At 40.0% G+C, this 14,701-nt stretch overlaps 1 protein-coding gene and 1 long non-coding RNA gene across 4 annotated transcripts; both read left to right on the forward strand.

Moving 5' to 3' along the window:
• The first annotated feature begins 689 nt into the window (after nucleotides 1-689).
• LOC141559699 (uncharacterized) lies at nucleotides 690-1,742 on the forward strand. The gene is made up of 2 exons (XR_012487529.1): nucleotides 690-974; nucleotides 1,681-1,742. It is a non-coding gene; the product is annotated as an uncharacterized LOC141559699 (long non-coding RNA).
• A 3,814-nt stretch (nucleotides 1,743-5,556) lies between these two features.
• On the forward strand, nucleotides 5,557-12,354 carry HMGB1 (high mobility group box 1). Of its 3 annotated transcripts, none has more exons than XM_074303551.1 (5): nucleotides 5,557-5,708; nucleotides 8,341-8,503; nucleotides 8,835-8,980; nucleotides 9,334-9,508; nucleotides 10,563-12,354. In XM_074303551.1, exons 2-5 carry the CDS (start codon nucleotides 8,354-8,356, stop codon nucleotides 10,740-10,742), a joined length of 651 nt encoding a protein of 216 aa, XP_074159652.1. In that variant the 5' UTR covers nucleotides 5,557-5,708; nucleotides 8,341-8,353; the 3' UTR covers nucleotides 10,743-12,354. The 3 variants fall into 3 exon arrangements, with proteins under 3 accessions (XP_074159652.1, XP_074159653.1, XP_074159654.1); XM_074303552.1 differs by having other exon boundaries at nucleotides 5,565-5,664; XM_074303553.1 differs by lacking the exon at nucleotides 5,557-5,708 and adding an exon at nucleotides 6,804-6,936.
• Nucleotides 12,355-14,701: the final 2,347 nt, after the last annotated feature.

Consider the following 14,701-nt stretch of genomic DNA (forward strand, 5'->3'; position numbering starts at 1 on the left):
AATTTGAAATAGAACCCATTACTGTCAGGATTTCATTAATCCATGATATTAAACTATTGTTCCTCTCCTGAATTCCCTTCTTTCCTCTTCCTGCTCCTCAACCCAAACTCCTTAAGTATATGTGATCTTGAGTGTGAATGGCCTTGTCAGACATTCTGGTTTACTATTACTACTCCTCTCCAGAAACTGGTTCTTTTTTTCTCAAGAGACAACAATGAAATTCACATAGCTTGACTTAGGGATTCATTGCATTAGGAAGAATATCACTATTCCTCAGCCAAGGAAAGTCTGAAAGTTCCTCATGTGGGTTTCATTTTTTCACATTAGAGTTGGATTTCAGAAGCCCATTAGAAGCAACCTTTGGGCAGACATTCTTGCCATCCTCTTTAATAAAGGCTCCCTTGGCTTTTCACAGTTCACTCTATCCACGAAGAGATTTTTCTGCTTCCTTAGTCCTTCCTTTCTAAAGTAATTATTTGTTAAATGGCAACTTCGCTAACTGAATTTATCATTTATCCACAATCATGATTCATTCTGTGTTGCCTCTGAATGAGGTAAGAATTGAACAAATACCTTTAGTAACACTGCTCCTTTCCTTTTCTGATTCTACTTTCCTGCTTTCCAGGTAACAGGGACGCAGAAAGCAATTGTTGTTGTTATTTGTCCTTCGTTCTGGAAGAAGACCATGACATAGGGAGGGAATGCAATGACATGCAAGTGAATTGTACTTAAGTGTGGCAAGGCTGGGCAAGGTCACCTGCCTCTCTTCCCCTCCACAGCTGTAACCAATGGCAAATACAGATCAGGATGACTGGAGATGGTCCTGGAGGTACTGGGAGAACTTGGTTTTTTTAAGCTAAGGTAAGAACTGAGGCAAAGAATCTCCCCTTTCATGTAAGGATGAAGGAAAAGGAAGACTAAAGCAGATGAATTAAATGTGGCCTGAACAACAAATCCCCTTTTCCTGAGCACAGGTAAAAAAAAAATAACACCACAATCTTCCGGGCATATGATAGACTATGACTGTTGGCTAAAATATGGGATTTAACTTTTAAAGTTGTAGATGTTTTTGATTAAAAGAACAAAAAAAAAATGAAAATGTTTGTGAAATGGTAATTTTAAGGATACACATAAAAATATTTAATGTATATGTTTATATAGTCCATATGCATATATAGAAAACATATTGGTGTGTTTTATACATAGCATTTAATAATATGTAACAATGTACGTGTACTACATATGCACAGGTGTGTTATATATCAGGGCTTCTTCAACTTTTTCCACTTGCAGCCCCTTTTCAGCAGAAAATTTTTTACAAAACTTTGGGTATATAGGTATATAAAATAGTATACAAAGCAAAGATTTACTGATAATAAATCATAATTTCATGATACCCACATTCAGTTACATAAACCCCCTAGTTTTATATATATATATATTTATACACACTAAGAGACAAAGTGTGGCCTAATGGCTAGACAACTAGTCTTGGGATAGTAAAGGCTAGTGATCAAGCCTTATGGTTAATGCTTACTAGCGTGAGCCTATTGGGAAATCATTTCAATTTTCAATGCCACAGGCAACTCTCTTCTGAAACTTTAAGTTATCAAAAGTTGTCAATCTATATTCACAGGAGAGAGTTTCCTTTTTTCTTTTCTTTCTTTTTTTTTTTTTTAGGAAGTTTTCACATGCTTATGAAATCATGCATATACACTACCATTCTCCTCCCTATTTATAAGGCAAGTGCTATTAAAAAAAAATTATACTGCTTTATACCCAGTTTTCTATGTTAAAAAAAGCAGAAATGTTCTTACAAAGAATGCCTCTTTATTTCTTCAAAAAGTTCATGTTTTAATGGAGGAGAATGTTGTCTGGTGGCTAGGGTAACAAGCAAACCTGGAATCAAAAAGACAGATTAAAAATCCAGTTCTGAAACTTATTAATTGGATGACTTTGAAGATGATGCTTACCTTAAACCTTAATTCTCTCATCTGTAAGTTGGGGAAAAACTCACGGGTTTATTATGAAGCTTAAACAAGATAGCGTGTATAAAGGGCTCTGCAAATTTTAGAGCACAGAATAACTGCCAGTTATTAATATTTCATTAGCATAGTTACTTCCTCCACTGACATGAGCACAACAATTCCTTCCCCCGCCCCTACCTCAACCACCACCCTTGGAACATAGTCTTAAATTGTTATGGTCAAAAATATGTTCATCCACTGGTGACCAGTTTTCTGGTAATGAACCCACCTTATTTAGCAAAACCAGCCTTCTGAAATTACATGGAGTCTATCATCAGGCCTACACAACAGCAGCTGGCTAGTAGCAGACAGCTTAGTCTGAAATCAAGAACTGAATTCAAATCTGGCCTCTGATACTTACTAGCTATGTGACTCTGGGCAAGTCATTTAATTCTGCCTCAATTTCCTCAACTCCAAAACAAGAATAAAAAAATAGCATCAACCTTACAAGGCTATTGTGAGGATCCAATGAGATAATATTTGTAACATACACACTTGCGTGACATGTGGCAGGTGCTATGTAAATGCTTATTCCCTACTCAAATCTTTTCAGCTTTTTTAACTCCTTTCAAAACTTTTTTCTGACTTCAAGAACCTAAAATCACCTTGATGGGGCAACAGAAGAGAATTTCAGAAAAGCAATTTAGTAATAAAGTTGGGGGTAAAAGTTTCTTGTCTGGGCAAAATAACTTTTTGGTCATGAATAGTACTTTTTGTTTTTTGGCAAAGTTCTAGATGATACTTGGGAACAATTCACCATCACCACCACCACTCTCAAGTGGAGAAAATAGAGTCTGAAGAAAATACCCCTGTCCTACTCACCCCTTCACAACTAGAAACTAGAAAAAAAAAAAATTTGGAGTTATACAGATAAATTTTATCAGCCTCAGCAAAGGCTTTTGTAATTACTTAGATATAGCTCAAGAAGTTTTTATAAGTACATAAAAAGTTGAGTGACTTGTCCAGAATTATACTGCTAATAAGTGTCAGAGGTAGAATTTTAACCACTAGGATTTATATAGTACTTTTAAGGTTTTCAAAATGTTTTATGAATGTCATTTTATCCTTAGAACACTACAATATAACCTGAAAAGTATTTGCTATTATTATCCCCATTTCACAAATGAAGAAATTTAGGCAGAGGTTAAGTGACTTGTACAGGGTGACACACCTAGATAGTATCTGAGTTTGGATTTGAACTCAGATCTTCCAGGTTCATCATCACTGTGAACTCTTGAGTCATTTAGTTGCCCATGTCTTCCAGACTTAGGCCTAACAATGAATCACATTTGGTCTTTATAATCTGAAATTTAGACAATCTGGAATTAAGAATCATAAATAACTTTACACAGATTTAAAATATGGGAGGGAAAAACCACCAGTCATTTCCCAAATAATACATATCCAAAGTCAACTCCCTTATGAAACTATTAACTTGGCATAATATCTTATGGAACCCTAGAAAATTTCCACACAAAATCAGGATCTTGCAGTATGCAATTGGAAAACTCTGTTATTCTGCTGAGATTCCAATCCAAAGTGGGCCAGACAGGTTGTTTTGCACACACACACCCCCACCCCCACTGACTGAAACCTTAACCAGTTGTCTAGCAAAGAAGTGTTTGTTAATAACGGCCACTTTCTCACTTTATGTCAGAGTGAGAGCAAGGAGTATGAGAAAAAGAACAGAAAATTTTTATTCTGTGGACAGTGACTAGGTAGTGTGAGTTTTGTACATAAAAGACATGAATGTAAATGAAAGTGCACTCTCAGAAATGTTTTGCAAAATAGGGCACAGAGTAATAAAAACAGAATGAAAATAGATGGAATGAAATAACGTGTCAAAAACTTGATTTAGAGAAGTTTAAAGGACAGCTCAGTCCTATGCTAATTAGCTTGCATGTTGTCTTGATATATGCTTTAGTCTTTTTCACATTTAAATGATATGTTCTGTCCCCTAAACTACATTATCATCAGGGAGCTAAACACTTATAAAAAGATCATAATTATATGGCAAAAATTATCTAGTCTTTCCCCAAAAATTGTTTGGCTGCCTAGATGGTTCTGATAAAAGCTAATTAATAGAACACAACAGAAGCATTCAAAGAACTGACTTTACTATAAATTTAATGCATATACATTTGTATTTTTAGTCAATACTTCTGAAGGCAAAGTTTAGCAAATTTTAAAGTGTAACTATATCATTGTTGGGGGGAAGGGGAAGTCTGTTTTAACTGAATAGGGGTGTGGTCTTGGCAAGGGGGAATAGATTAAAAAAAAACACCTCAGTTTCATAAAAGACTGCCCCAGCAGCATATTCTTTCATGGCTTAGCCGTTGTAGCTAATAGATACTTGAAGGTACTGCATTTTCTTTGTATTGAGTCTCTTTTGGTGTGGTGGGAATTGTAGCCAGCTCGGTGCGCTGGAAGCACAGGCTGCAGATTTGGGCACATGCACTCTCTGCTTCGGGTAACAATACACCCACCAGTGCTGTAACCCTAGAGCAGTTACATGGATGGACTAAGTGGTGTGATGGGAGCGCAAGATAGTATCACAAGGATCCGTTTGATTATAACAGTAATCCACACCAAGTCAAATAAAACAGCCCAACAGCTAAAAACGCAGCCTTTAATGAGTCTGCTAATTCTAGTAGGCCCTCATAAGTGTTTCCTACCTGTGAGTGTACCTTATCAAAACTTAAGTGGCTGCGCTTTCATTACGTGCTATAATTATTTGATTTCTAGGAAGTTAAGACACTGCTTTGTATTGAAACTTAAAAAAAAAAAGTTCTAGACTGCTGGGAAACACGAGCAAACAGGGAGAAAAGGTGAAACTGAATGCCTTGCTCAGTGTTTGGTGAGCCGGGACTCCAGCTGCTGCGCTTGACCTGCAGTGTGGGCACTTCGGCCTAGACAAGGGGGTTTTAAATGCTGCCTCACTGGATCATGTCACTTTCAGGCAGGAGAGACCATGCCTTTGTGGAAGACTCGAGTGTAATGCAAGCCTGCGTTGTGGAGGGGGCGAGCGGTCGCCCTCCCTTTCCTGTCTGTAACAGCAGAGCCCCCAGTTCTCAAGGGGGCGATCCCACACCTTTGCCTCATGTTGGAATGTTCCCTAAAAAGTCTGGGACCTCTTATTTGAAAGGTTTTGAAAGAGACTAAGTGTGGGGAAGGGGGGGGAGGCCTGTGGGTGTCTCTCTTGCCTGAGGAGTTGGAGGTGTTTGCAGAAAAGCCAGGCCATTTTCGCTCCGGCGGCCACTCCGGCGTGGGGCTAGCTTGGGTTAGACACATGCATACACACACCATAGAGCTCTGCTTTCCCGTAGCAGCTGCTGCCTCTGCCTCTGCCTCTCCCGCCTCAGCCTCTCTGCCCGGCACACACACAGGTTCAGATTTGCGCGCTGTTTCAATCCTCGATGACGTGTCTCCGTTACGGGCCAATAGGAAACGGGCTCTGGTCAGGACAATGGGAGGGAGCCCGCCAATGAGCGAGCGCGGTGAGTTGGCGGTAGCCAATGGGAGCAGCGCTGCCTGGAGAGTAATGTTACAGAACGGAGAGAGTGAGGAGGCTGCGTCTGGCTCGCGCTCTCACAGCCATTGCAGTACATTGAGCTCCATAGAGACAGCGCCGGGGCAAGTAAGAGCCGGACGGGCACTGGGCTACTCTGTGCGGCGCTGAGGGTGAGTCTGGGGCAGCGCCGCGGTGGGGAGAGCGCCCCGGGCAGCTCCGAACCCCGCGCGGGAGCCGGATCCCCGCGGCCCGGAGCCGGCGGGTCAGGATTCACACAAAGGCAAATGAGGGGGGATCGTGGGGGGAACTGCGTACGGACAGGAGCCTTTTTCCCGGGCGCTTGAACCCTGCCCGGCGACGGGAACCCGCGGACCCGTAGCCCCCTCGGGCTGCTGGGGACCCTGAACCCCACGAGTTTTTTTTTTAATCTCAGGGCGGAAAATTTTTTTTTTAATTAAAAAAAAATTTTTAATAAATGTATTTTTTAGTGAGGGGGGGGGCTCGTGGCCGATGTGCGCGGAGCGCGGGGTAGGGACGGGCAGACCGCGCTTGAGGCGGCGAGGGCGCGGGGCTCGGGAGGCTCAGCCTAAGCTGCTTACAGTGCATTGCATTAGCCATTGCTGCAGATAGAGCCCCAGACGCCGCCGCCGCCGCCGAGCGAGCTTCCCAGCCTGGCGGGGCGGGGGCGACCGGGGCTCGGCTGGGCTGGGGGGGGCGCCAAGGGCGGTTGCGGGGTGGGGGGTGACGGCTATGCGGGGATCCCCTCCCCGCGCCCCCTTCTCCCCGGGGCGCGGCGCGGGGGGGAGAGGCGCCGCTGCGCTCGCTGTAACATGGCTGACTCCAGCTCGGCGCTGCTGGCTGGAGAGAAAACAAGGCGGGCGAGAGCCAGAGCTAGGGGGAGCTGGCTGGGCGCTCCAGGTCCGAGACAACTTTTTTTTTTTTCCCTTCTCTTCCCCCCCTCCCCCTTTTCACAGCCCCGTGTTTTCCGTGCGGGGGCGGCCCGGGGAGCGCGGGATTTTGGGGGGAGGCGAGCGGGCGGCGGCTCCGGCGGGGAGGGGTAGGCGCCCTTTCCCGGGGTGCGAAGGCGCGTCCCCCCTCCCCCCCCCGGCTCTAGCTTGGGTCTGGAGGGGCCGCGCCCCCACCCCCACCCCGGGCTCCTCCCCCTCCCCCTCGTCCTTCCCCCTCCCCCTGCCTGTAATGGCTGAGTGTGCGCCAGAGCGCACCGCGCACTCCTCCCCCTCCCCTCCCTCTCTCACTCTCAGTCTCCCACACTCACACACACACACACGCACGCACACACAAAGGGAAGGAGCCATATTCTCGCTCTCACTCTCGCCCTCTCGGCGGCGCAGGCGAGGAAGACGAGCAGCGGCCATTCCGTGCGCGCCGCGCCGCCGGGTACACACGCACCCTCACGCGCCACGCGGGGCCCCGCGGCCCAAGTCTTTTTCTTCCCCACCTTCTCCCCCCCTCCCCCGGCCTCTCCCTCCATTTCCCCGCCCCCGCTTAAAGCGCGGGCTTCGGGCGGAGCCAGACCCCATTTCGAGTGGGGACTTTTGCTCTTTGGCGCACGACGGACGCTTCATACAAAATGGGGGGGGGCGGGAAGGAGGTGGAAGGAGAGTCGCCGCCGCCCCCCGGGGCCTGCTCGGACCGCCGCGCGCACACCGAGCGAGCCCGGGGCTGGGCCGGCGGCCGGGCTAAGCTGAGCGGCGGCGCGCGCGGCCTCGAGCCCCGCTTCCCGGGCCGGGGTCCCGCCACCGCCGGCCCAAGTGTTCGGGCCCTTTCCCTGCTGGGGGGGGTTCCACACGTGGCTCGAGGGCGACTCTGCTCTTTCTAATTTATTTAACAAATGAAATTATATATTAAAAGGGTTCTTTGATTCCTCCTTACTCCACCCCCACCCTCCTGCCACTACTTCCCAGCAAAGTTTAGAAGAGGTGTGGGGGGCAAGTGCAAAGTGGCGGGAAGAGAAGCCAGCCTCGGGCCCTCGTGCCCTCTCCTTAATTAAAAGAGATTTATGTAGTCAACTAGTTTAAATGGGGGGGGAGTTTAAAAAAAAAACCTGCATTACTGGCTGGGATGGTTCGTCAGCCCCTAAATCTTGTTTACTCAGAGAAACTTCAAACCGGACGCGTTTAGTCAGAGCAGAAATCCGCCTCTTGGGCCAACGAAGCCCGCAGCCCCACAAGTGCCCAGCTTAGTGCAGTGTGCACAAGTGGCCCCACTCTGGCCGGGAGCAAAGTTTAATACAAAGGGGAGGAGAAGGCAGTGCTTTTTTTAAAGGAGGAATTGGGAAATCCTCGACCTACCTCCTAGAGGGAATCTAGGCAAAGAACTTCCCTTAAAGTGCCAAGTCTCCCATTCCTTTACTATAGAGTCCTAGTAAAACTGGTTGTTTTTAAACCATTGGATTGGTGTTTACTTTAAGTTAAATATTGTCTTAATTTGTATTTAAATGAGCATAAATTGTAAAATATTTTCGAAGTGATGCTGTTATACTTAGGCAATATACATATTTTTGACTTTTAAGTCTGTTCTTTGTCGATACTTAAGGTATGAGAAATCACTATGGAGTTAGGACAGTGCATACAGCCATTTCAATTCTTCCTGAGCACTTTAAGATGCTAGATTCTATTGCTTACTTTCAGCATCAGTTATTCTGAAAACATGTTGATCCACTATCTGCCAGGCTTTTTCAGAAAGAATATTGAATAGTTAATTGTAGTAATTTATATGTTGACTTTTCAAAAAAGAGATACTGAGGTTTTAAATGGTTATCTGTCTTTTGTGTTTTTAAAGAAAATAATCAAAAATGGGCAAAGGTGATCCTAAGAAGCCGAGAGGGAAAATGTCTTCATATGCCTTCTTTGTGCAAACCTGCCGGGAGGAACACAAGAAGAAGCACCCAGATGCTTCTGTGAACTTCTCAGAATTTTCTAAAAAATGCTCAGAAAGGTGGAAGGTAAGAGCAGCAGCTGGTGAATTAAGAGTTGAATAAAAAGTTAAATAACAACAACAACAATAAAGTTCAGTAGCAAAATCCAAAATGTTACCCATCCTTACTGGTAGTACAGCATTTTGTGGCAGACTGGTCCTAAGGATAACTGATTTCATCTTCTAACAGACTTTATTTGAAAAGTACTTTATATATAGTAAAATGTAACTGGGATTTGGAGTAGAAGGGCCATACCACTGAGTCTGCTGTAAGTCTGGGTGATTAGTAAAGTTAATTATACTTTACTTGGTATAGTTAGGCATTTTCTGTTTGCTTAAAACAGTATATTCTTTTCTAGACAATGTCTGCTAAAGAGAAAGGAAAATTTGAGGACATGGCAAAAGCTGATAAGGTTCGTTATGAAAGAGAAATGAAAACCTACATACCACCTAAGGGAGAAACAAAAAAGAAGTTTAAGGATCCCAATGCACCGAAGAGGCCTCCGTAAGTATCCCTTCTTGTTCTCTCCTTGAATACTTTGCCTTCCAGGTCAGCCTTTTATAATGAGTACCTTGTGAGTTTAAGGTGTCACATTTCTAAACCAAAGTAGTTTTCCTGGCACTTTGAGATTTTGGTTTATATCTGACAGACCTTAAAGACTTACTATATGCACTGCAAGTGACAAGTAAATTAGCCATGTTTTCTCTTCAAAGATCATTGGGCATAATTTTTATTGTGAAAACTGGTTGGTGTTATCTTGTACACTGCTTGATTACAGAGAAAAAAAATTTAGTAATTTACAATATGTTTTGTTGCCATTCGAATTTATAATTTTAAAATTGAAATTCTTTTTGTAGTTCGGCATTTTTCTTATTCTGTTCTGAGTATCGTCCAAAAATCAAAGGGGAGCATCCTGGTCTTTCTATTGGAGATGTGGCAAAAAAATTGGGAGAAATGTGGAATAATACTGCTGCAGATGACAAGCAACCTTATGAAAAGAAAGCAGCTAAACTGAAGGAAAAATATGAAAAGGTAACAAGATACATAAGTATTTTCCTAGTATAATTTGAGGGCACAATAAAGATTATTTCAGATATTTTATGTTCACCTCATGTTAAGTTGATCCTTAAATTTTAAAAATTGGTATTTTTACATCCAATTTCCTATTTGGAGCAAATATTGTTCATTAATACTAGGTTTCTTTAAGAATTGTGCTGTAAATCACCTAAATTAGTTATGTGGAATAAGATAAATAAGTTTAGCAGGTCCTGGTTTAACAATGACAACATGTAGTTTTTCTTATTTTTTTGGACTGTCCAAAACCTAGTTTGTTATCAAATATCAAAACTTCAAAAGCCATTAATGGGTGTAACCTAAAACAACTGATCCCATTCACATCCTTCTGATTTGCTACTCATTTGTCCTTCATAAAACCTCTTCTAGTATGGTTTTACAATCTTTTTGTTCTATAAAATATGACGGTATTGGCAAGATTAAAGTATCACATTTGAAAAAAACTTAACATTACATATTGTAGGCTAGGTGGGTTTCTCTACACCCTTTTGTGTATTCTGGGTTAAAGGAAATATTTTTCACTCTGAAGTCTAGTTTGGCTTGTTTAATCAGTATATTTGTTCATTTGTCTTAAATGAATAGTCTGATTCTATAGATTTAGGGTCTTAGAGTGATAGACCAGAAGAGTAATTTTTTTGCATTCAGAAGGTGGCAGTGTCTACCCTTTAATCAAAGTCCCTATGCATTTCTTGTTTTTAATAAACTGCAGTTAGAATGCTTACATAATTGCACTTCATTGAGGCATAGCAATTGCAAATATTAGACCATGTCATTCTGATGGGTTGTGGATGGCTAATTATAATTATCTCAAATATATATTTTTTTGCATTCATTTCTTGAGGGCTTGGTTATTTATAGAGTTGTAATATATCTGTAAACACCAAACTATAGCAGTCCCATAAATTTCTTTTCTGTAACAGTTATAAATCTTTTTCCTTCTTTTTCCCTCCTATTTCTTTTACTCCCTCTCCACACCCATCCCCCTAATTCCCCCCAAAAAAACACTTTACAGGATATTGCTGCATACCGGGCTAAAGGAAAACCTGATGTGGGAAAAAAAGGAGGAGTTGTCAAGGCTGAGAAGAGCAAGAAAAAGAAGGAGGAGGAAGAAGATGAAGAAGATGAAGAAGACGAGGAGGAAGATGAAGAAGATGAGGAGGAGGATGAGGAAGATGATGATGACGATGAATAAGTTGGTTATAGAGCAGTTTTTTTCTTGTCTATAAAGCATTTAACCCCCCTGTACACAACTCACTCCTTTTAAAGAAAAAAAAAAATTGAAATGTAAGGCTGTGTAAGATTTGTTTTTAAACTGTACAGTGTCTTTTTTTGTATAGTTAACACACTACCGAATGTGTCTTTAGATAGCCCTGTCCTTTAGTGGTATTTTCAATAGCCACTAACCTTGCCTGGTACAGTATGGGGGTTGTAAATTGGCATGGAAATTTAAAGCAGGTTCTTGTTGGTGCACAGCACAAATTAGTTATATATGGGGATGTAGTTCATTTTCATCTTCAGTTGTCTTTGATGCAGCATATGAAATAATTGTTGTTCTGTTAACTGAATACCACTCTGTAATTGCAAAAAAAAACAAAAAACAAAAAAAAGTTGCAGCTGTTTTGTTGACATTCTGAATGCTTCTAAGTAAATACAATTTTTTTTATTAGTATTGTTGTCCTTTTCATAGGTGCCCTTAAATCATAACTTTCTTTTTGAGGGGAAGCTCGTCTTTGCTTTTGTATGCCCATTTGGGATCACATGAATTATTACAGTTTTCATCTTTTCATATAGTTAGCCGATAAAAAGCTTTGATCTACACACCCTGCATAATTGTGATGGGGTACAAAAAGTTGTATAGAAACAATTTTCTTCCATAACTGGAAATTGAAAGTTACCAGTTAATAAACTCAAAATTTCACGTAGTACAGTATTCTATCCAATTACAACATTTAACCAAGAGGAGAACATAGAAATTTGCAGCATGGAATTATTTGAATGAAACATACTAAAATTAATGTCCTTGAAGGACCAGTAGAAGGGTATATTCTAATCTTTATGTGGGGGATATACATTCATAGCTTCATTACTATGTAACTGAAGTTATGTTTATAATTCCCATCCTTTAGAAGAGCTAAGGAATGTACCCCAAAAGCGTGAGTTGAAAAATACAAGACTGCCATGTTAATCTTTGGCAGTGGAGTTATTGTAGATTAAGTATGCTTATAGTATGAAGAGCTGGCAATGAATGGCCCCTTGGGAAACTTGAAATTGTATATGGTACCATTTATAACTCAAAATCTAGATTTGATTATCAAAACAATATTATAATTCCGTCTCCTTTAGAGTGAGTCATGTTTTTCCCATTAGGGTTCACATTAAAATTGTAATATTTGACCCTATATAAATTAAGCAGACCATGATGGGAAATACACTTAAAATTTGGCATTAAGGTAAGATGTAGACCAAATGTCTCAATTTGATCAAATTTCTTTCCTTTCCAAAACCAAAGCTAACAGTGTATTCATTAAAAGTGACCATTTATATGTTTACCTGCTTTCCATTTTGGGGGGACAATTTGGCAGTTTTGTGGTTTTGAAATTATGGTTCTCTTAAGTGCCAGTGTTTTAAAAATAGCGTTCTTGTAATTTTACACGCTTTTGTGATGGAGTACTGTTTTGTTATACAATTTTGACTTTCAGATTCTAATTTCAGTTTTGCATTTGTTTATGTATAATTTCAGGAGGAATACTGAACACCTGAATCCTGAATGATACTAATAAACTAATAATTGCAGAGGTTTTAAATATTTAGTTAAATGGCTTTCACTTAATACCTTAAGATTTTATTAAATATATTTTAAGTATTTTGTTTTAAATAAGATTGCCACTGAAGAATTGTTGTTAAAAATAGGATAGATAAAACATTTAAATCTCTGCCTTTAAAAAATTCTAATTGAAATATGTTCAGTATAAAAAAAATTTCATTGATCTGAACATTAGAAGTGATAAGTGAAATTATGTGCTTGTTTAAGGGACAATAGCACTGATTTTTTTTTTTTTTTTTCTCTTCCCCTCCAGGTAGGTTTCAATATATGGTCTTTACTAAAAATGTCATACTGAGGATGGTTGACATACCCTAATATTTTAAATTTAAGTTTGTTTTGACTAGATCAAGTAATCACTTGTAGTCCTAGGGTTAACCATGGTTTATAAACAAGTATGACTAGTGAACCTCTTGAATAGAAACAATTTAGATGTTGCTTAATTTTGTTTCTCAACATTCTAATGTTTTATCTGGTGAAAAATGAATTTGGTTTGATTGACCTAGTAACTTGTTTTAGTATATGACCATTGAACATTTGAGATGAGAATTTAGAGATCTCTTGATAATACAGTTCATTTAGCATTTTAGATTGGTGCAAAAAATATTGAATAGGCCTCCTTACTACTAAGTTATTTTCAAGTCAGTATAATTTGTGAAAGAATCAGATTCTTGGCAAAATTTTCACCTGGGTTGAATAATAAAGTAAATTTTGACTTATCGACACTTAGGGAATTCTACAGTTCAATAATGATAACAATTTCTGAGATATTTATATCGTATAGATACTAAGTTATATTTGGTATAATTTTAGTAATTTTATTGTACTACAGCTCTTTGAAAATAACATGATTTCCATTGACCAGAATAAGAACATCCAACTTCCCAGGTGTTACATATGAGAGGTCACTCTACCTGGTAATTTGCTTCAGCCATCTGTATTAGGGATACTGTTTGTATGTAGCTTAATATAATACAAGAAGGAACTCCGAAGTGCCCTGGGTTATGTTTACTGAGTAATTGAAATGCAGCTGTTAAAAAAACATACTCGTTATGAAATTCAAATACCTCAGTTTCTGAATTAACCAGGTAGATTCACGGACTTGAAAGAAAGTGCATCCAGTGTGTATTCACAGGGCTTTGCTCAAATACAACACAGCTGTGTTAAAATTAAGAGGCTATCAACCACTTTCTTATCAGTCAGTCCATATTGTTTTCATGTAGCAAATAGTGTTTGAAATAAGTTAACTGGAATTTAGGACATTTAAGTTTTTTTTTTTTTTAAATACTATGTCAATGAAAAATACATGTGTCCTAGACCTTATCTGGTCTGCAACATTCTCATAATCTTTCAAGTGACTCTGTTTTTCTTTAATATTTGCATCTATTTCCTTGGGTCTGTGTTACTGCAAAACATTTTTCCTTATCCCCTTTTAGCAGCAAAGATTCAAATGGTCATCCTAGCACAACTTGGGAAATTCCCTGAGCATAAGCTAAAAAGTATGCAGTGGAGGAACAATGAGATAAAGCGTTACTCTTCCAGAAGCAATTACTGTTGCTGTTCAGTCCACAAAACAAGTTCTTAATCTTTTTTTTTTTTTTTTTTTTCTTTTACAACCTTCCTTGGCTAGCTAGTAAAGCCTGTGGACCCCATTTCAGAATGAATAAAACATTTCTATAGTCATGAAAATGATAAATTCATAACACCAGGTTAAGAATGCCTTACTGCTTATCAGATCTTTAGAGGATTTTCAATGTGGGAACTAATTAGTATAAAGAAATCTATCAACTGGACCAAAATTTGGCCCTTTATTGAATACTTGTGGGTGGAAAAAGGACAAGTAAAGGAAGTATGGAATATTTTGAGGCTCATGGATACCTATATATATTTTATGAAATTATCTAAATTACCTAGGCTGATAGGGTGGGAAATAAGTAAAATGCTGTATTTGATATTCCAGAAGGCCACATGTTGAAATCTCAAATATGGAACTGAACAGTCATTTAACTTATTTACTCAAATGAAATGGGAATTATAACATCTCACTGGGTGATTATAAGGCTCAAAAAGATGATGGTATAGAAAGTGTTTGCTATGTACATGTTATTACAGGCACCAGAGATTAGCCTTGGTCAGAAAACCAGACATCAAAGGAGGAAAAACAAAGTCACAGGTTTATCTTGTATGGTCATCTTTGAAGGTTTATCAAAATGTCCCAAGTCTTTCTAAATGATTTCTTTTTATGCCAGTAGACTGAGGCTATCTAGAATGGTTGGTGCTCGATGTTTTAGTTTTACTTATCTTGTTTTTTTTTTGTAATGCGTTGAATT

Source organism: Sminthopsis crassicaudata, chromosome 3, assembly GCF_048593235.1.
Source record: "Sminthopsis crassicaudata isolate SCR6 chromosome 3, ASM4859323v1, whole genome shotgun sequence".
In the NCBI taxonomy this organism is placed as follows: domain Eukaryota; kingdom Metazoa; phylum Chordata; class Mammalia; order Dasyuromorphia; family Dasyuridae; genus Sminthopsis; species Sminthopsis crassicaudata.